This window comes from Protomyctophum bolini (assembly GCF_963924005.1).
Source record: "Protomyctophum bolini genome assembly, chromosome: 4".
Taxonomy (NCBI): domain Eukaryota; kingdom Metazoa; phylum Chordata; class Actinopteri; order Myctophiformes; family Myctophidae; genus Protomyctophum; species Protomyctophum bolini.
The window spans coordinates 1687559-1708679 of record NC_137865.1 but is presented as its reverse complement, the minus strand read 5'-3'; the positions used below and the strand labels follow the sequence as shown (position 1 = coordinate 1708679).

The window sequence follows — 21121 nt, the reverse complement described above, 5'->3', positions numbered from 1 at the left end:
CCAAGCCCAAATCCGTCTCTTATTTCCCCCAAGTGCAAATCAGCATCCAGAGCCAATATCATTTTTCACGTGCACATTGAGAGCAAATATCCTTTATGTCCATTTTGTTACATTTGTAATGCTGTGAAATTCACACTCCATGAACCTCCAACGCTTGATTATTTGTTTGCTTGTCCCCCAAGGTCTGCTTGACACCTGTCATCTTTTCCATACTTGTTCCAAAAGACCCGCGGTCCGGTTATGAGGATGAACGCGTGCAACGCGCCACCACACTCAAAAAAAATCCAGGGACGCCATGTTAGACAGTCTGAGTGTACTTGACCATTCTGTCCCCCTTTTGCCGGTTCAAGTTCGGTCGGTCACTCTTTCTGTCTGTTATAGTACGATGAAGCTGAGTTCCAAGTATATTTATATAGTGGATTCAGATCCCAGGACTCTACAGCGACTCGCCTGTATATCCTGGGTATCTATTGAACTGCTGATGAAGAGAGAGCACCGCCCTATACCCCCAGCGTCTCGCCTAAAGGATAGTGCGGCCTCTGTTATTAAGGCCCAGGCCTCAGGCCCCTCAGCGCTTCGCCTGAGGAGTCTGGCCGTTGAACACAGAGGTCATAGCGTCTCGCCTGTGACATGAGTTGGGTTGAAATGCAAACTTTAGTAGATTTCTTCTATTTGTCCTGACTGTGCATGGCAATTGAGGCAGCTGACACATCGCTCACCCAATACTGCATAATTATACCCTGGAAACATAATTCAATATTAGTTACAACAGTATACTCACCAAAAATAGACGGATACAAGACCAGGGTGTTTTTCCAAAAAAATCGAAGATTTATTATACAGTTGTAGTTGCACACAAAAATGATATAATCCAAAAAATAAAGTAAAATAAAAAGTCGTTTAGCAAAACTGGAGATATTCGGCAAATTACTACTAAGTTTCTAAAACTGGGCTATCTACTTCCTTTGAAAAGCTTAGAGCATCCTCTGTGATCTGGTACCTCTCCTATCCCCTCCGGACTGAAGACTGGAACCCTGAACCCTCTGCCCTGAGGGGTTTTATACTGTATGGTCCTGAGGGGGAGGTAACCTTTGTTTGTTTTCTTGCTTTTTTTACCATGCTTTGATATTTTTGGAAGATGGCTGGCGCCAAATAACTCACTATGGCTTAGTGAGGGAAAAACAGACACACATTCTTATGCCAACACCTATTTATTTATGGGCCTTTACTTATCAACTAAAGAGATCTAAGGACCTTTTACCATGTCCTTTACAAACACACCTCCTACAAACATTACATTTTAGCATCAAAACTAAATCAAAACACAATACTGTCTCTAAGAATCCAGGGAGGCTAAAATAACATCATCCCTACTTTATATTAAAACTTGTATTTTTACTTAACCTGTTTAGGTTTACACCTCATGTTGTCATATGATCACATGAGCAACCTGCAATCAAACTTCTACTTAGTTAATAGGGAGGCGAAAACAATCATCCCTTTTTCAATTCAATTTGTAAACTATTAAAAACAAAACAGTTAATAATCATTATATCAGTTTCAGAGGTGAAAACAAAAACAACACACAATAAAATGAACTCATAGTGTCTGCCTTCAACATCCAACATGGGGTGAAACTAGGGGGGGGGAAAGGGGTGGCTGCTAATCTCCAAACCAAGGGAGGTCACTAGGTCAGCCAGACAGTTCACTGATAAGGAGGACAACATGCAAGTCAGCTGTTTCCCTTCTTTTTATCCAAATGAGTATAAAATATCTTCTCACAGTACCCATATAAACTTGACCATACAAACTTTACAATAGATTTATACAAAAAACACTTTGGCGAACAACACCAAAGTTCTCATCACGGTAATGACATCCATCACCACTAAACCGCCGTCTTCCCTGATATATCAGTGGGCCATGTGGAACTTCAAAAGTCCCCCTTCCTGCAGTCCGCCCTGGCCTCGCCCCTTTTGAATCTTCTCCTGGGGTGAGGTACTGGTCCTGTTGACATGTGGTCAGCTATCAGATCTGTGTCTGGCCAGAACGTCCTTCTTCTGTACATGCTCTCTTGAATGTAAACATGCCCATATTCATTCTTCTGGACATGCTCTCTTGAAAGAAACTCATAACGCCTTGGGTAAGCATTATATCTCTTGCGACCCCACTGCCCATATTCATTCTTCTGGGATCGCCCGGTCTGCATTCTGGGGACCTTTTCCTCATACTTTGAAGACTGCGTCATCTGCTGGGGAGGCGGCCTCTCCTCTGTTGAGGATTGCCCTGTGCAATCACTGGCCCTTGACCCTTGACCCCAGCCAACTTCACAACCTACTGCCGGCCTGTCGACAGTTCCGAGGGGCGTGGCTACCGTTACAGTCTATGATCGGGATCCACCCCCCGTTCGAGTCAAAATAAAAAAAGGGGAAGTCCCGCCTCGTTGTCTGGGCCAGCCAATCGCCAGCTGGGCTTTGTCCATATTTCTTTACAGTCTATGGTTTGTTCACAGGTCATACCAGAGCTGCAACAGAGCGTGTCAGAGCTCCAGAGACACAGACAGGAGCTGGAGCTACAGAGCACAGAGTTGGCAGGTCAGTGTGTGGAGTTGAGCCCCAAAGTACAGAATGTTCCTAAAGTACCAAAAGTAAGAAAGTATTCTCTATGCAGAATGTCCCATTATTTATATATATATATAATTAAGTTTTTTAAATAGCAGATCTACAAGCTTTGTGCATGGTGTGTGTGTGTCTGTGTGTCTGCGTGCGTGCGTGCGTGCATGCGTGCGTGGAGCTTAGCTACAGCCCACAGCGTTAGCAGATCAGTAGTGCAGCCCACAGAACCCGGAGGGATTACTGATGAACTGCCTTTTCCAGGTCATCACATGTTGTGATGACGGCTACGGCCGATTTTAGGCCTGAGGAGTGTTTCCCGTGCAAAACAAATGCTCGCAATGGATTCAGAATCATGCAAAATACCCAAGTTTGATCCGTCACATGTTGCTAAAAGCAGAATACAATGTTGTCTTTGTGAGATTGTGAATTTGTGAGATGTGTGTAACCGTACCTTACCGTTTCTGTGTCATTTATTAGGTCAAACGGATGAGATCTCCGACGCTCTGCAGAAGAAAGTCGAAGAGCACAGATTGCAAAGCAGGTAAAAGAAGAAAACCTCTATGATTTTGATTGATTCAATACTTAATAACCCCAGGAGGAAAATGTTCTAAATCTTCTAAACGTCAATAACATAATCTCTGCTGTCGGGAGGAAACCTCATAGGCTAACTCCAAAATGTTCATTTTTCAGGAAATGAAAAATATATTTCTTTCAGGAAATTAAGAAAACCATATATTTTTCTCATTTTCTCATTTTCCATGAGAGGGGGAGAGTTAGTTTCTTTAGCAGACAGTATGAGGGTCAAATGGAGTTAGGAGGTTATAACGTTATGGCCAACCCACTGCGGTCGACCGACCAATGCAGGGCCTCGGAGCAGCAGGCTGAGGACCTGAAGGAGGCCATGCAGCGTCTGCAGGAGGAGCTGGAGGAGCAGCGGGACGCCAACCAGCGGCTGAGCGGACACACGGTCTCACACGCGCGGGAAGTCAGCCGGCTGAGTGAGGAGGCCGCGCGCCTCACCGCTCACAGCATGGTGCGTGTGTGTATGTGTGTGTGTGCGTGTGCGTTTGTGTACAGTATGTGTGTGTGCGCGTGACTATACTCCTTTTGAGGACCATAAATAATTTAATCGTAGGCCTATGGTTAACCCATTTTGACCTGAGATCAGATTCTAAGATTGTCTTGTCTGAATCGATTTTTCTAAAATAGCAGACCTATAGAGCGCCGCAGTCCCCGCCCCCTTTCAGAAAAGCGAGTGGCCCAGGAAGTGGAAGCCCCATGCATTCTCCCATCGGCCCTTTTAATATAATTTATTTAAAGACGGTTACGCCGCGGACAAAGCCAATTCGGATCGTGACGAATCATGACAATGAACACAATATTTTGGGACGATCAAATCATTAGAAAGAAGAAAAGAAAGTCAGGAGACAACACTATTTGTTTTATTTTTCGTCTTTTAAATTATTTGATCGGCCCAAAATATTGTGTTCATTGTCATGATTCGTCACGATCCGAATTGGCTTTGTCCGCGGCGTAACCGTCTTTAAATAATTTATATTAAAAGTGCCGATGGGAGAATGCATGGGGCTTCCACTTCCTGGGCCACTCGCTTTTCTGAAAGGGGGCGGGACTGCAGCGCTCTATACAAGCTCGTAGCGCGCCACTCGGTGGCACGCTATGAGCTTGTAGATCTGCTATTTTTCAATCGCTAAAGCATAGCCAAAATGGGTCCCTGGCTTACTTCCCGCCCAGATTGGGTTAAAAATGTTTAGATACGTTTACGGAAAAGATTGAGGTTGGGGTTATGATGATCATGATTAGACATTTAGAAGAATAAGATAAGATATGTATATAAGAATAATTAGACAGAGTTACGTCTGATTTACACTAAGTTGCGTTGTGGGCTTCTAGATCTGTTGTGATTTTGTCCGGCTTTAGGCTCATGGTTAAAAATGTCTTCAAACGTCGATGTAGTGTAGTAACACAAACGTGTGTGCGTGCACGCGTGCGTGTGTGCATGGTGCATGTGTGTGGGCCTGCGTGCGTGTGTGTGTGCGTGCATGCGTGCGTACGTCTCTCCAGGACATGGAGGAGCAGCTGGACATGAAAGATCGGCTGATAAAGAAACTCAACCATCAAATCAGGAGCCTGGAAACGTCGGAGAAAGGTCAGAGGTCATCCATGCTTCATAGCCTCGCTGTCGCCGGGCAGAAATCTTTTACTGTATCTCAAAATGTATTACCCCCCCCCCCCCCCCCCATAAATTAATGCTGCACATAAATGAATGCTTCGCTATATTTTTTTTTATTTTTTTGCCGCTAGACTCCAATGGATGTGTGCAAGTGTTCTAGTTATTATTATTATTATTATTACGCTTATTATTATTATTTTACTTATACAGTATTTTCTTCTGTCTTTTTTACTGTGTTTTCTCCGATTCAGTGCAAAATGACTGAAAACACTTTTTTCAGGCTACAGTTTGTGTCTCTCTCATAGTGTTACACCAGTTTCTGTGTCTATCATAGTGTTACACCAGTTTGTGTGTATCTCACAGTGTTACACCAGTTTATGTGTCTCTCACAGTGTTACACCAGTTTGTGTGTCTCTCATAGTGTTACAACAGTGTATGTGTCTCTCAGACAAGCAGGCAGCAGCAGCCATCCTCGCTGTTCCCAAAGAATACCTGGGAATGCTGGAGTTCAACAGAGAGGACGAGGCGCGCGTCGTTCAGAACGTCATCCTGGGTATGGATGGACGCAGCCGTCCTACTCTCTCTACACCTGTTCATTTATTATTTGCCACTTTTTTTGCATATTTCACAACTTCCCGCAAATTCACCGCATTATAAAAGCGTGTATAAACGCTGCATGTTTCACCGCATAATCATGGATTTTGTATCGTATTGTAGAGATGAAGCCCAGAGGCGTGGTGTCAACATGCTGTCTATATATTTATGTATATATTTATATATCACCCATTCTTGAGATAAGGGACAAAACTTTTTTCAAACTGGATTTTTTTTTTTTTTAAGATACATTCAAATCAAATAGATGTATTTGTAGACACAGGTCTCAACTACCAATCTTGAGAAGGAACAGGTTTTTCGCATAACATTTCTTTCTAAAATGGGACATTTATGCACTTAATACCTGATTCATGTCAACTCCGTCAGACACACTAAAATCCCTTTTAATTGAATTTTATCATTTCAACAATAATATAAAGTCCTCAGTTATCTTATAATGGCTTTCAGTAATCAAGTTAAGTAATACAAATCTTTTAATATTATTTTGTTCCAATATCACACTATTATGAAATATCCAATTTCTCAAAACCGTCATTTCAACCTTTATTTTCAATATTATAACATGAAAACCATGTAAAAAAAAAAAAAATCATCATTACGTATCATTTCAGTTGGTGTTTCAATACATAAGCACAAAAGATTTGACAGCGAATTTTCTATTTCTTTGGAAATTAACAAAAACATCACGGGACGAACGTCTGACGGAGTTGACGAACATCTGACGGAGTTGACAAGTTTAACTGATTTAGGTTCTAGACCACCTAGGATCTTGATTCTGGTGACTAATCCCACATTTTCAAGGATGAGGAATACAGTGGTACTATTTAGATTTGCCCTGTGAACATGGCAGCCATTTTTCAAAATGGCCGCCAACTTTCTGTTATTTCCCAATAACTCAAGTTCTACACCACCTAGGATCTTGATTCTGGTGACTAATCATACATTTTCAAGGATGTGGGATACATTGGTACTATTTAGATTTGTCCAAAAAACACTACGTTGGCTAAAAACGGCCATAGCCATCATCACAGATGTGATGAGGTCAGCACATGTCGGCACATTTGGGCAAGTGGCTATGGCCAAACTAGGGGGTCTATGGCCAAACTAGGGGTCAAACTCCTTGGGCTAAATTCGGTGAGGTGAACAGTGAGCAGTGAACAGTGAGCGAAAGACTGAAGACAGAAGATTTGGCTTCAGGACCATCAGGCAGGATGTGCAGACACTGAAGGCATCAGTGTCTTTCTCTGTGTCCCCAGCATGTCAACCAAAGCAATGTTACCAAATCAAAGGAGCCTTCACCTCATGTCACCTGGGGCTGGGTGAGCAATCGTATCCTGTATCTAAACTCACAACTAAATACAGACACTTGGCCAGACTGCCGTTTGAAAGGGTCAAACCCCTCATCCTGATTGGGGAAGACCACCCCACCTAATCACACCAACCGAACAAGTGAGGTTGGGGCCTCCAGGTGGGCCAGCAGCCATCTGCACAAGACTGGGCTGGACCCTGCAGGAAAGCAATCTCCAGCCAAGACAATGTAAGTTGACTATAACAGAGCCCCAGAACACAGAGCTCAGGAGAAGGATGGAGAAACACTGGCAGGAGGCCACCAAGATACAATGCCCCAGAGACCCAGAGTGTGCCACCACTGGCAGTAAGGAGATCAACTGCTGCAGCAAAGATGTCATGAAAGGCAAGTCTCCACCAAAAAAAACCCTGAACCTAATCGGGGTGTCAAGAGACCAAAGTTTCTCCCCCACAGTTCCCTGCAGTGGCCAGTGAAGTCAAACTGTGCATCTGTACCTGAAAGGGGCAAGTCAAAGGCCAGAAAGCCCACCTCCTTTTAATGTCCTGTCAGTAGAAACTCAACCTGCACCTGAAATAAGCCCTTACCTCTCCCAGAGAAAGTTCATCCTTGAAAATGTAATGATTAGTCGCCAGAATCAAGATCCTTGGTGGTCTAAAACTTGAGTTATTGGCAAAATAACAGCAGGTTGGTAGTCATTTTGAAAAACAATGGCTGCCATGGTCACAGGACAAATCTAAATAGTACCACTGTATTTCTCATCTTTTAAAATGTATGATTAGTCGCCAAAATCAAGATCCTAGGTGGTCTAAAACTTGAGTTATTGTAAAATAACAGCAGGTGGCGGCCATTTTGAAAAAAAATGGCTGCTATGGTCACAGGACAAATCTAAATATTACCAATGTACCCCACATCCTTGAAAATGTATGATTAGTCACCAGAATCAAGATCCTAGGTGGTGTAGAACTTGAGTTATTGTAAAATAACAGCAGGTGGCGGCCATTTTGAAAAATGGCTGCCATGGTCACAGGGAAAGTCTAAATTGTACCACTGTATCCCTCATCCTTGAAAATGAGGTCTTAGTCACCAGAATCAAGATCCTAGGTGGTGTAGAACTTGAGTTATTGTAAAATAAAATCAGGTGGCGGCTCTTTTGTAATATGGCTGCCATGGTCACCACGAGACAAATCTGTGATGGCCCCATAGCCAAAAATGTTCCTTAAGGCATGCTCTAACTGTGTGCCAAATTAGAATACTGCCCATTATTCAAAAACAATAATTTTATTGTTTTAGGAACACTTTTGTCAACTCCGTCAGATACACGTCAACTCCGTCAGACACAAAATCTGACGGAGTTGACGTCTGACGGAGTTGACAAAATGGCATTTGTTTTCATCTTAACCCTCTTTAGTACAATGTAGCCATTTTGTTTTTGCTTACTTTTGTTAGCTAAACCTAACCCCTAAACTAAAATAATAAACATTATTTTGGAATTCTTAACAAAGATCATAAAAATGTGCTGACGGAGTTGACATGTAAAAGCTGTGACCACATTGTTATCAACATTGTTTGTTTAAAATATCAAACAATTGAATGCTTGTCAGACCAGGTACTCCACTGTTGCAACAAATATAAATGGGACTTGGAAAAGGAGTCTTCAGGCTAAATCTGTCGACAATATTTTCTGATTAATTTAAGACTTTTAAAAAAACCTGACGGAGTTGACGGAGACGTGGGACGAACATTTGATATGAGATATTTAATAGAAAATATAAATTAAAATTAACTGTGTATATTATTTGCTATGTTGTTGACAATCTACTTTAATTTAGTATGTATATTTATGTGATTGTGACAGTATTAGACACTTTTTTGGCAGTTTGAAATTGTGGCCACTTGCTGGGGACAGGCTAAATACAGGCCTTTTTGGGTACAGGGCCTGCTTTTAACTAATTCAGATGGAATATGAAAACAATTATAATGAAATTAAGGGCATAATAATACACAACTGTATTACACTTAACTTTGCAAGTGCTTTTATTTTTATGAATTAATTTATTTTTTACATAAAATAAGGCTCTTATGTGTGGGACATGTTTTTTCCACTTTTGTCCCTCATCTCAAGAATGAGTGATATATATATGTATATGTATATGTGTATGTGTGTATATATATTGTAGAGATGAAGCCCAGAGGCGTGGTGGTCAACATGCTGTGTATATATTTATGTATATATTTATATATATATATACATATATTGTAGAGATGAAGCCCAGAGGTGTGGTGGTCAACATGCTGTGTATATATTTATATATATATATATATATATTGTAGAGATGAAGGCATGGTAGACAACATGCTATGTATATATTTATATATGTATATATTTATATATATATTGTAGAGATGAAGCCCAGAGGCGTGGTAGACAACATGCTGTGTATATCTTTATGTATATATTTATATATATATATATATATTGTAGAGATGAAGCCCAGAGGCATGGTAGACAACATGCTATGTATATATTTATGTATATATTTATATATATATTGTAGAGATGAAGCCCAGAGGCGTGGTGGTCAACATGCTGCCAGGACTTCCAGCTCACATCCTGTTCATGTGCGTCCGCCACGCCGATTACCTGAACGACGGAGCCAAGCTGAAGTCTCTGATGAACGCCGTCATCAGCGGAGTGAAGAGGGTGGTGTTGGTGAGTTACTGATGGAGAGGGTGGTGTTGGTGAGTTACTGATGGAGAGGGTGGTGTTGGTGAGTTACTGATGGAGAGGGTGGTGTTGGTGAGTTACTGATGGAGAGGGTGGTGTTGGTGAGTTACTGATGGAGAGGGTGGTGTTGGTGAGTTACTGATGGAGAGGGTGGTGTCGGTGAGTTATTGAGGGAGAGGGTGGTGTTGGTGAGTTATTGAGGGAGAGGGTGGTGTTGGTGAGTTATTGAGGGAGAGGGTGGTGTTGGTGAGTTATTGAGGGAGAGGGTGGTGTTGGTGAGTTACTGATGGAGAGGGTGGTGTTGGTGAGTTACTGATGGAGAGGGTGGTGTTGGTGAGTTACTGATGGAGAGGGTGGTGTTGGTGAGTTACTGATGGAGAGGGTGGTGTTGGTGAGTTACTGATGGAGAGGGTGGTGTTGGTGAGTTACTGATGGAGAGGGTGGTGTTGGTGAGTTACTGATGGAGAGGGTGGTGTTGGTGAGTTACTGATGGAGAGGGTGGTGTCGGTGAGTTATTGAGGGAGAGGGTGGTGTTGGTGAGTTATTGAGGGAGAGGGTGGTGTTGGTGAGTTATTGAGGGAGAGGGTGGTGTTGGTGAGTTATTGAGGGAGAGGGTGGTGTTGGTGAGTTACTGATGGAGAGGGTGGTGTTGGTGAGTTACTGATGGAGAGGGTGGTGTTGGTGAGTTACTGATGGAGAGGGTGGTGTTGGTGAGTTACTGATGGAGAGGGTGGTGTTGGTGAGTTACTGATGGAGAGGGTGGTGTTGGTGAGTTATAGATGGAGAGGGTGGTGTTGGTGAGTTACTGATGGAGAGGGTGGTGTTGGTGAGTTACTGATGGAGAGGGTGGTGTTGGTGAGTTATAGATGGAGAGGGTGGTGTTGGTGAGTTACTGATGGAGAGGGTGGTGTTGGTGAGTTACTGATGGAGAGGGTGGTGTTGGTGAGTTATTGATGGAGAGGGTGGTGTTGGTGAGTTACTGATGGAGAGGGTGGTGTTGGTGAGTTATATATGGAGAGGGTGGTGTTGGTGAGTTACTGATGGAGAGGGTGGTGTTGGTGAGTTATTGAGGGAGAGGGTGGTGTTGGTGAGTTACTGATGGAGAGGGTAGTGTTGGTGAGTTACTGATGGAGAGGGTGGTGTTGGTGAGTTATTGATGGAGAGGGTGGTGTTGGTGAGTTATTGAGGGAGAGGGTGGTGTTGGTGAGTTACTGATGGAGAGGGTGGTGTTGGTGAGTTATTGATGGAGAGGGTGGTGTTGGTGAGTTACTGATGGAGAGGGTGGTGTTGGTGAGTTACTGATGGAGAGGGTGGTGTTGGTGAGTTACTGATGGAGAGGGTGGTGTTGGTGAGTTACTGATGGAGAGGGTGGTGTTGGTGAGTTACTGATGGAGAGGGTGGTGTTGGTGAGTTACTGATGGCGTGACTAGACGGGTTCGGTACTAAACGGTAAAGAGAAGCCTCGAAAAACAACGTAACTGAAGCAAACCTTTTCCCCCCCTTCATTTCAGGATCATCACAAAGACTTTGAGATGCTGTCCTTCTGGCTGTCCAACATGTACTGCCTGCTGAACTGTCTGAAACAGTACAGTGGGGAGGAGGTAAGAACATTGTTCTGTACAGTGGTGAGGAGGTGAGAACATAGTTCTGTACAGTGGTGAGGAGGTAGACTGAGGCTAGGGTTAGCGACCTATGTTGCCAGTTAAGACTGAGGCTAGGGTTAGCGACCTATGTGGCCAGTTAACACTTAGAATGCTACAGGTTCTAGTGGACCAAGGATTTCCAGTGCTAAGGGGATTAACATGGGATTTTTGAACTTTTTTGGGGGCCCACAGCGAGGGGCCTCTTATAGCGAGAATCACACCGCATAAATCAAAAGAAAGCATAACTTGTCCACTTCAATTTTTTTAAAAAAATATGATTCTACCATCTTCCATTCTGGAGATATTGACCTTTTTCTAACACCTGCTTTTGCCTGCACGCTGCTTGTGAAAAAAAACAACAGAGATATGGAGGCCTGAAGTTGACAGACATTTCAGTTCAGTTTTTTTAGTTCAAAAGACCGATATAAAATTGAGCACAAATAATATCCTATACAAACCATATACCGAATGAAAGCCCTGAATGTCTACTTTTAGGAGGAAAACAGTACACATTGTACACATATACAGTTTGTCACTAATTGGCTATTGAATGCAGCTTGCGCCCACCAGAGAACTTTAGAGAAGGCATGGACCCGAAGAACTATTATTCACAAAATAAGGCCTATAGCGACATGTACATACTATATACCGTATGAAACAGTAGACTCTCTGCTTTCATAAGAAAAATACCACCCAGAAAAATCACACCCCTGTGAAGTGAGCAGTGCAATTGCACTGCTCACTTCACAGGGGTGTGATTTTTATTATTATTACAGTATTAGTATTTTTCTTATGAAAGCAGAGAGTCTACTGTTTCATACGGTATATAGTATGTACATGTCGCTATAGGCCTTATTTTGTGAATAATAGTTATTCAGGCCCATGCCATCTCTAAAGTTCTCTGAAAAAGATAATTTTAGAGAAAGCATGGACCTAACAACTAAATATTCACAAAATTGCACTGCTCACTTCACAGGGGTGTGATTTTTATTATTACGAGTAAGACGCGCGAACGCGGAAAGCGAACGCAGATCGTAAATTGCAATAACAATTAGAATAAATTACAGACATGATCTGCAGGGTGTCATAGTTAGTGCTTGGACCACGCCAGCTCCATATATGGTCACAAAAGACGCCATCACACTCATGTCACCATGACTCAGCCATAACCATATAAGGAGTCCCCAAAGCAGGACCACGCCATCACACTCATGTCACCATGACTCACAAATCACTCAGCTCCATATATGGGCACAAAAGGGCCAGGTCCACATATACAGTAAGCGGGACAGACAGACACACACACACACACACACACACACACACACACACACACACACAGACAGACAGACAGACAGACAGACAGACAGACGTGATCTGCTAGGTCTCATAGTAAGTGCTCATTGCATTCGCAATTACAGTATTAGTTTTTTTCTTATGAAAGCAGAGAGTCTTGATGCACATATCTGATCATAAAACGGACTTGGAAACTTTCTTCTGCCTGCATCGTGGTCAGTCTCTCTCCTAAGTTGTTAGAAAATATAAATCAGCCTCAATCGTAGCCCCATATGTGCCCTCTCCCTACGCTCATTGAACTCATTCTGTGATTCGAGCTACAATCGCAGTAACAGGGGGGGGGGGGGGGGGCAACTAGGCTTTGAGGAAATGATCTTGCATAATCAACATTATTGTCGATTGTCGTGTGCCGCTCCAAACATGTCCAGACATACCACTAACCTCATCGATCCAGTCTCGCGTATCTATAAGGTGAGACGCGAGACTGGATCGGATTGTGTCTGGACATGTTTGGAAAAAAAACCAACGACGATCGTGGATGGATGCGGCAGAAGCAGCACGTCAACGTGTTTGGAAAAGAAACAACAACGAGAAAGGGGGATGGATGGTTGGATGCGAGCAAAGCAGAAGCAGCACGTCAACGTGTTTGGAAAAAAAATAACAACGAGAAAGGGGGATGGATGGTTGGATGCGGCAGCAGCAGAAGCAGCACGTCAACGTGTTTGGAAGAAAAAAAACAACGAGAAAGCACCACCTGTCGTTGCAAGACAAACACCCGTATGTTGCTGATAGACAGATAATAATCGATCCGATTTTGTCCTGCCGTTCATTTTATCACATTAGGTGCAGGGCAGGCTGCTCGACGGTGAGTTTATAATAGCCTGTTGTAACGAGAAAGGGGGATGGATGGTTGGATGCGAGCAAAGCAGCAGCAGCAGCAGTACGGCTTGCGATCAGCGACCAACGTATCATGGCGGTCCCTCGATAATGATGTGCAATCTGTCCATGACTAACTCCACATGTGTCTGGCAAACGTTATAAAATCAAATGCCGATCGTTGCAGGTTTATATACGGGCAGAGAGCAAATCGCGTTGTATCTTGTTCCGAGAATGAGAGTGCAAGCCTTGCAGTTGAAAGCAGTGGGGACTCGGGAGTGGGGGGGGAACTGCCAATGCGATCCAAGAGGAAGAGACCCCCCCCCCACCATTCTCCCTCGGGAGAAACCATGTAGAAACAGGAGGGGAGGGGGAATCGAGTGTATTCACACACACAAGAGCATTGTCCCATCCATTTTAGATCCCCTGACATCTGCGTTGGTCTATGCCGGACGGCCGTCTCCATTACGTCGTACGTCCTCGCATAGACCAACCAATAGGCGGTGCCAGACGCTTCTCAGACCAACACCTCTTTTCAGCAGGGGGGGGTTTTAACTCTTTTTAGAGCCGATCGGTGTTACATTATGAGTTGTCCGGGCGCAAATATAGTTGAACTATAGTAATCAATAAAAAAACGTTTTTTGGACCATAAAACGTATAAAAACGTTATGCGCACCTTAGGGGTGGCTATAATAAAACGTTTAAAAACGCTTTCAGCATTCTAAGTGTTAAGACTGAGGCTAGGGTTAGCGACCTATGTGGCGGGTTAAGACTGAGGCTAGGATTAGCGACCTATGTGGCTGGTTAAGGTTTTGGGATAGTGTTCGGCACAATAACATGTTACCGTGTTTTACGGAACGTGTGTGTGTGTGTGTGTGTGTGTGTGTGTGTGTGTGTGTGTGTGTGTGTGTGTGTGTGTGTGTGTGTCTGCGTGTGCATGCGTGCGTGTGTGTGTGTGTGTGCGTGTGTTGTTTTCAACAGGAGTTCACCAAGCAGAACACGAGCCGTCAGAACCAGAACTGCCTCCAGAACTTTGACCTGTCGGAACACCGACAGATCCTCAGCGACCTGAACATCCACATCTACCACCAGTTCATCTCTGTGCTGGACAAGACCCTCACTCCTATGATCGGTACGGTCAACACTAGGCATGTAACGATACATTGTATGTCGATATATATATCGATATTAATCCCGGCGATATGAATCGATTTATTGAAATATATTTTTTGATTATATATATTTGTTGGGGGCTAGTGCATTATGGTGTGCGATGTGAAATGTGAGCTTTAGTCATATTCCATCATATTCAAGTGCTTTTGGAGAGAAATAGTAGAGGGGAGCTGTGTGTGTCTGTGACTGTGCGCAGGTGATGATGGTCGTTGATGCTCATCAAGGAAGGCAATTATGTTTCTGCACTGTCAAAAGTAATGGTACTTCTTTTGCAATGTAGATATATAAAAAATGTGCTCGGGGGGGGGGGGGGAAATTAAATCAAATTATAAAATACAAAAATATTTTTGTTTTAAAATATCGTGAAAAACCGTATCGTGATACGAATCGTGAAAAAAGTGTGTTCATACACTTGTAGAATGTAAACAGATTTGCAAAGCGGCAACGTCATTTCCAGACATCAAACGTGTGTGTTAACTTGTCCTACTGCAACTAGTGGCTCCCTGTAGCGTTCCAAAAAAAATCGATGAAAATGTATTAATGCTATTCTTTCACGTACATTTTTATTTTTCATTTATGGTTTCTGTAGGAGGCCAAACGTGACAAACACTCTTACGTTTTCCAATGTTGTAAAAATGTGTAGAATAAATATTAAGTTTCGACATATATGTCAACAAAAATTTGCGTCATAGCATGCGACACACTGTGCCGTGCCAGCCAGGTGTCTATTATGAACAAACCGGTGGGTGTGAGAGGCTGCTGCCTGCTGCGCTACTACGGCTTCTACAGGGAGAAAAAAGACGAAAACAGAGGATTTAACAGTTCGTGGACTTCAAACTCCACCACTGCTGCTATAGTTTTGTTGCAACCCGGGAGATAATAAAGCTTGGACAAGCAGCATAATGCGTAATTTTCTCTGCGGCTCCGGATAGATTTTGAATTTATTTTTTGGTCGAAAAGGGCTCTTTCAACATCTCGGGTTTGCCTACCCCTGTCCTATACCAGTTCCTACCAGTACCTACCAGTTCCCCTTGTCCTATACCAGTTCCTACCAGTTCCCCCTGTCCTATACCAGTTCCTACCAGTTCCCCCTGTCCTATACCAGTTCCTACCAGTTCCCCCTGTCCTATACCAGTTCCTACCAGTTCCCCCTGTCCTATACCAGTTCCTACCAGTTCCTACAAGTCCCCCCTGTCCTATACCAGTTCCTACCAGTTCCCCCCTGTCCTATACCAGTTCCTACCAGTTCCCCCTGTCCTATACCAGTTCCTACCAGTTCCCCCTGTCCTATACCAGTTCCTACCAATTCCTACCAGTCCCCCCTGTCCTATACCAGTTCCTACCAGTTCCCCCCTGTCCTATACCAGTTCCTACTAGTTCCCCCTGTCCTATACCAGTTCCTACCAGTTCCCCCTGTCCTATACCAGTTCCTACCACTTCCTACCAGTTCCCCCTGTCCTATACCAGTTCCTACCAGTTCCTAACAGTTCCCCCTGTCCTATACCAGTTCCTACCAGTTCCTACTAGTTACCCCTGTCCTCTACCAGTTCCAGGCATGTTGGAGCACGAGAGCCTCCAGGGCATGTCCAGCATGAAGCCTCCCGGCTTCAGGAAGCGCTCCAGCAGCGGCGCTGGCGGCGGCGGCGGCGCGTTTGACGCTGCTGGCGATAATAAGGCGTTCACCATGGGCTCGGTCCTGGCCCAGCTCAGCCTGTTCCACGGCGCCATGCTGCAGCACGCCATGGAGACGTCGCTGCTCGCCCAGGCCGTCAAGCAGATGTTCTTCCTCATCGGCGCGCTCACCTTCAACAACGTCCTGCTCCGCAAGGACATGTCGTCCTGCCGCAAGGGCCTGCAGATCAGGTACGTATGGGTCACGTGACTGCGGTTTGGTGGGGAAAGGGACTGAGTACTTTTACTTGAGTACTGTACTTAACCCATTTTGACCTGAGATCAGATTCTAAAAATGTCTTCTCCTGACAGTTTTCTGAAAATGCTGTGCTTCTATGTCAGTCGTGCCCCCTAGGGTAGAGTACCTACCTTAGGGGACACAGGAAGAACATGTGAGAGTACCTACCCTATGGGACACGGGGAGAACATGTGAGGGTACCTACCCTAGGGGACACGGGGATAACATGTGAGGGTACCTACCCTAGGGGACACGGGGAGAACATGTGAGGGTACCTACCCTAGGGGACACGGGGAGAACATGTGAGAGTACCTACCCTAGAGGGGGGACACGGGAAGAACATGTGAGGGACGGGTACCTACCCTAGGGGACACGGGGGAGAACATGCAAACTCCACACATAGAAAGGCCCTTTCGCCAAGTATGCAGTACTGACGACGCGGAGGAGGGAACACGCCGCCAGCACCCACAGCGTCCCCGCAGCGGGAATCAAACCCATAGGACCTTCTAGCTGCCTGTATACAGCACAGCACTACCAAATATGTGCCCCCGTGAAGGTTCTCTTATACTCTGCTGTGTTTCCCAGGTGTAACATCAGCTACCTGGAGGAGTGGCTGAAGGACAAGGATCTCCAGAGCTCCGGCGCCATGATGGACACGCTGAAGCCGCTGTCTCAGGCCGCCTGGCTGCTGCAGGTCGGCAAATGCACCGACGACGACGCCAAGGAGATCGTGGAGACGTGCACCGAGCTCAACGCTGTTCAGGTTGACGCGTTGACCCATTTTGCGGCGGGAATTGGTGTTTTAAGCAATTATGTTATAATTTAGCTATTGAAAAATAGCAGATCTACAAGCTTGTGGATCTCCTATTTTTTTTTTTATCGTGAAAATGTGGCGCAAAATTTTGAATATGCTGTATTCTTTCACAGTGAATTTCAAATCTTTGTTTGTGGGGGGGGGGGGGGGGGGGAGTCCCTGGAACAACATATTTTCAGATGGGGGTCGGTAGCCACTTACATTATAATCTTGGGGGTCCTTGACATGAAAATGTTTGAGAATGACTATAGCAACATGAGGTTTTTCAGAAAACTCAGGATTTAGAAGGCATTTGTAGAATCGTCCTCAGGTCTAAATGGGTTAAGTTAAATGTAAAATAAAATAATATAAACATGCTCCCAGCTCAACCCTGTGCAGGTAACGCGTTTGTACTAGCAGGGCGAATATCAGCAGACTCGGACAACTTCTTTACTTGCAATTAAAATTCATATTCTATTTCCCATACGTTTTAACAATACTAAAAACAGGGGAAAAGGGAGATGGAACAATGTTTGCTAAGTTCAAGTTCACACGATTCAAATCTGAATGAGTGTCACTTCCTGCCTATAAGAACTCACAGCATGGGCCCAATCCCACTGATTAGGGATGACACTAGGGCCCCTTTTCCACCGGTTTCATGGTTCCCAATGGGAACCGGTTCAGTTCTTTTTGGTTTTTAGTCCATGAGCCAGAACTCCAAAATTGAAATGGTAATTATGAATTGAGTAGGCAAAACCATACCTATATTAGATTGTTATCACCATGAAACTTCCCCAATTGAGTACTTACACGAAGACAATGATTTATTGTATTACAAATTTTACATTTTTAAATATGCAAATGAGGCATTATGTAGGAAAATCTGCAAAATAATCGAAAATATGAACTTGTGAAATTATCCCGCGGACCCCTATTTGAAAAGATATTCCAAGAAACCCCATGAGTGATTTTTACGGCTCTAGCAGTGATTCTCAACCCACTGGACCACCAGTTTGACATGCAGGTTAGTCTACAGACCCCCATTCAATGGCATTTCTATCTCTGGGACGGTGGGACCCCAATTCATATTGTAAAGTCTATGTTAATTTAACTCTGAGGGTGTACAAATGGAACCAAATGCACCCGTCCATTTGGTTTCATTTCACGCTCTCAAGAGTTAAATTCTTGTTAAACATCTGCATTGCTTAATTTACAAGAAGTCTACACAAAATTTGAGAATGTAGAAGAACAACAAACATGGCTGCCCCCACTGCGGTAACTCACGACCGTATCAATCTGGCTATTAAATCGGCATATGATAAATAGTTTCTTTACGGAAACGACAGGTTTTATAAACATCATCATCCGACATGTTTTACCGCTTTTGTTCACATGCTAGTAGCGCTCGTTGGCAAACGAGTTAGCCATAGCCTCATGACTGACAATCAACGTCATCTGCTTTAATTCCTACTATTCTGATTGGTTGGTATGGACCAATCACCGAAGACTGCCGCTTTGACAACGCCTGACAGTGTCAGGCTATAGGTCCGTGGCTCAAATGCTGAATAAATAATAGACCTTGACATGAAAAGGGTTTGAAAACCACTGCTGTATAAAAAAATGATAATGTTGCAATTCAAACGTTTTGAGAATAAACTGCTCTTATGTCTCTGAGTAAAAAAATAATTCTGTGCAAATCTGACATTTATAAAAGAGGCATTGTATTCGCAGATTGTGAAGATTTTGAACTCCTACACGCCCATTGATGACTTTGAGAAGAGGGTGGCTCCGTCCTTTGTGCGCAAAGTACAGGTGAGCGAGCTGTTGTTTTAACACATTTAGGCCTGGCATCAAAATAATGAAAGAATATAGGCTATATTCAAAGATTTGTGCCACATTTTCACGATTTTTCAATAGCTAAAGTATAACATGATGCTTAGTTAAAACACCAAAACAGGTTCCCGGTAAGAAAACGTAGCGGAATTCGACCTTTAACCCGAACACCTGCCTGTAGAATAAAACAGGGGTGCATGCGGCGCAGGCAAGGAAACCATAAACCTATACCTTCTACGATGTCACTGAGCATCGTGAAGGCACTGAAAGAAAACCTTCTCTGGTGGTGGTGTGTGTGTGTTCGTGTGCGTGTGTGCGTGTGTGTGTGTGTGCGTGCGTGTGTTGCCGTGGTGTCTTCCAGTCGCTGCTTCAGGACCAGGAGGATCGATCCCCGCAGCTGATGTTGGACGCCCGGTACCGCTTCCAGGTCACCTTCCCTTTCTGTCCGTCCGCTCAGCCACTGGAGCTGCTGCAGGTCCCCACCAGTCTTAGGCTGGGCTTCCTGACTCGGGTTTGAACCACCCCCCCCCACCCACCCGCTCATCCACTGGAGCTGCCGCTGCAGGTCTCTGTCTGTGGCCTATATACCAGCCACCCCGGGATTTGAACCGGCCCACTCAGTCACTAGAGCCGCCCGCGCTGCAGGTCCTTGTATACCACCAGCCTGAGGCTGAGGTTCCTCAAACCGGGATTCGAACCGCCCGCTCAGCCACGGGAGCGGCTGCTTCTGCTTTGAATGGATTTGAGTGATGGTTATTTTGGACCACGCACAAGCAACTATACTTTTAGAGCTGGTTCCGTAACTACCGTTCTGGATTCTTGGCACCTTATGGGCAGCGGTCCCCTAAAGTCCCCAGGGGTCCTTGAGGGAGTTCCAGGGGCTCCCCCAGCTAAACTAGTGAAAATAGCAGATCTACAAGCTCACAACAGTGAGCTCGTAGACGGGCTATTTTCACTACTTCTTATTAAATACGTAGGGAAATGAAAAATATGTTTTTCACACTTTTAGATCATATCTGTGGTCATCATGTATCTAACAATCTATGCCAAAACAATGGGAACATTTCCATTTGCGTGTATTTTTATATCTAAAGTTAAAAAAAGCCCATTTTAATTTCTTCCTTTGAACGAGGCCTGCATGAATATAAATTAATCTTGATTTCATTCACCTGTTTGATTCCAAGCGTTCCTCCAAACACAGCTGCGGTTTTGATTACAGAACTACTCCGTTTTTATCTGCTTCAAGATGACATCCAGTATTACTCGTTTTAATAAAAAAAGATATGTATCTGGAAACATTATGTACGTTAGAAATAAGCCACGAGCTATCCATCTGTCTGTGACTTGTAAACAAACACACTCCATGCGTCACAGATGTAGCGGGGAACGCACAGCTCTCTATTTTCAGTGAAACTTCAAATGAAAAAGCCATTGCACATCGTCTTTAAACATTTGTTTTCTAATTCATGGAATGTATTTGATTTGTCTTTAATTTCTTCATGAAATTACTGGGGGGGGGGGGGGAGATCATTGAATTAAGTTTTTAATGGCATTCAAAATGTTTTTATGATTTATTGGGAATGTTTGTGTTTTTGTTTGCTTTGTTTTGTTGTTTTAAAATAATTATAATAATAATAATAAAAATACATGTTGGAAACAAAGCATAAAGGGACGAAAACAAAGTGTCATACATTTTGTTGACCCAATGTTGATTATTCACATTTTTAATGTAGTTTTAGTCTTTTTGAATACAATTTAATTTAGTTTCAGTCCATATTTATAGCCGACAGCTGATTTTGTCTTGATGGTGTTGTAAATGGCTGATTTTACACTTGGGTTGCATAACAGATCTACAAGCTCGCAACGTCACTAGGGAAGCTTTTTATTTTTTATTGGAAAACGGACCCTGATTTTGCCAGACTAGTGCAGGCAAAGACCAGGTAGGAATATAATGTTCGCCGCCCTCCTAAGTCTGCTCCTCTCCAACACACTTCCCAGCCTGTTTTCCAGCCTGTTTTCCAGCCCGCTCATCAGCCTGTTTACCAGTCAATCAGCCTTGGGTTAACAGGCCGCCAGCCTGTCGGTCCAGCTCCGTAAGTTGGCTCTCGTTTAGCTATCTTCAGGGGGAACCGAGCAAGGGCCA

General features: G+C 44.0%; 1 protein-coding gene across 1 annotated transcript in view; it reads left to right on the top strand.

Annotated features, from left to right (window-relative positions):
- myo5c (myosin VC) overlaps nucleotides 1-19581 on the top strand; it is a gene marked incomplete at its 5' end in the record, with an annotated part of 229240 nt that extends 209659 nt beyond the window's left edge. Inside the window, 12 exons of the mRNA XM_080761194.1 lie at nucleotides 2513-2594; nucleotides 3093-3156; nucleotides 3480-3648; nucleotides 4698-4782; nucleotides 5255-5359; nucleotides 9286-9440; nucleotides 10967-11056; nucleotides 14252-14402; nucleotides 15991-16306; nucleotides 16938-17115; nucleotides 18877-18957; nucleotides 19340-19581. Coding sequence (XP_080617320.1) covers nucleotides 2513-2594; nucleotides 3093-3156; nucleotides 3480-3648; nucleotides 4698-4782; nucleotides 5255-5359; nucleotides 9286-9440; nucleotides 10967-11056; nucleotides 14252-14402; nucleotides 15991-16306; nucleotides 16938-17115; nucleotides 18877-18957; nucleotides 19340-19495 — 1632 coding nt within the window. The 3' untranslated portion in view covers nucleotides 19496-19581. The remainder of the gene's footprint in view (nucleotides 1-2512; nucleotides 2595-3092; nucleotides 3157-3479; nucleotides 3649-4697; nucleotides 4783-5254; nucleotides 5360-9285; nucleotides 9441-10966; nucleotides 11057-14251; nucleotides 14403-15990; nucleotides 16307-16937; nucleotides 17116-18876; nucleotides 18958-19339) is intronic.
- Between the last annotated feature and the right edge of the window lie 1540 nt (nucleotides 19582-21121).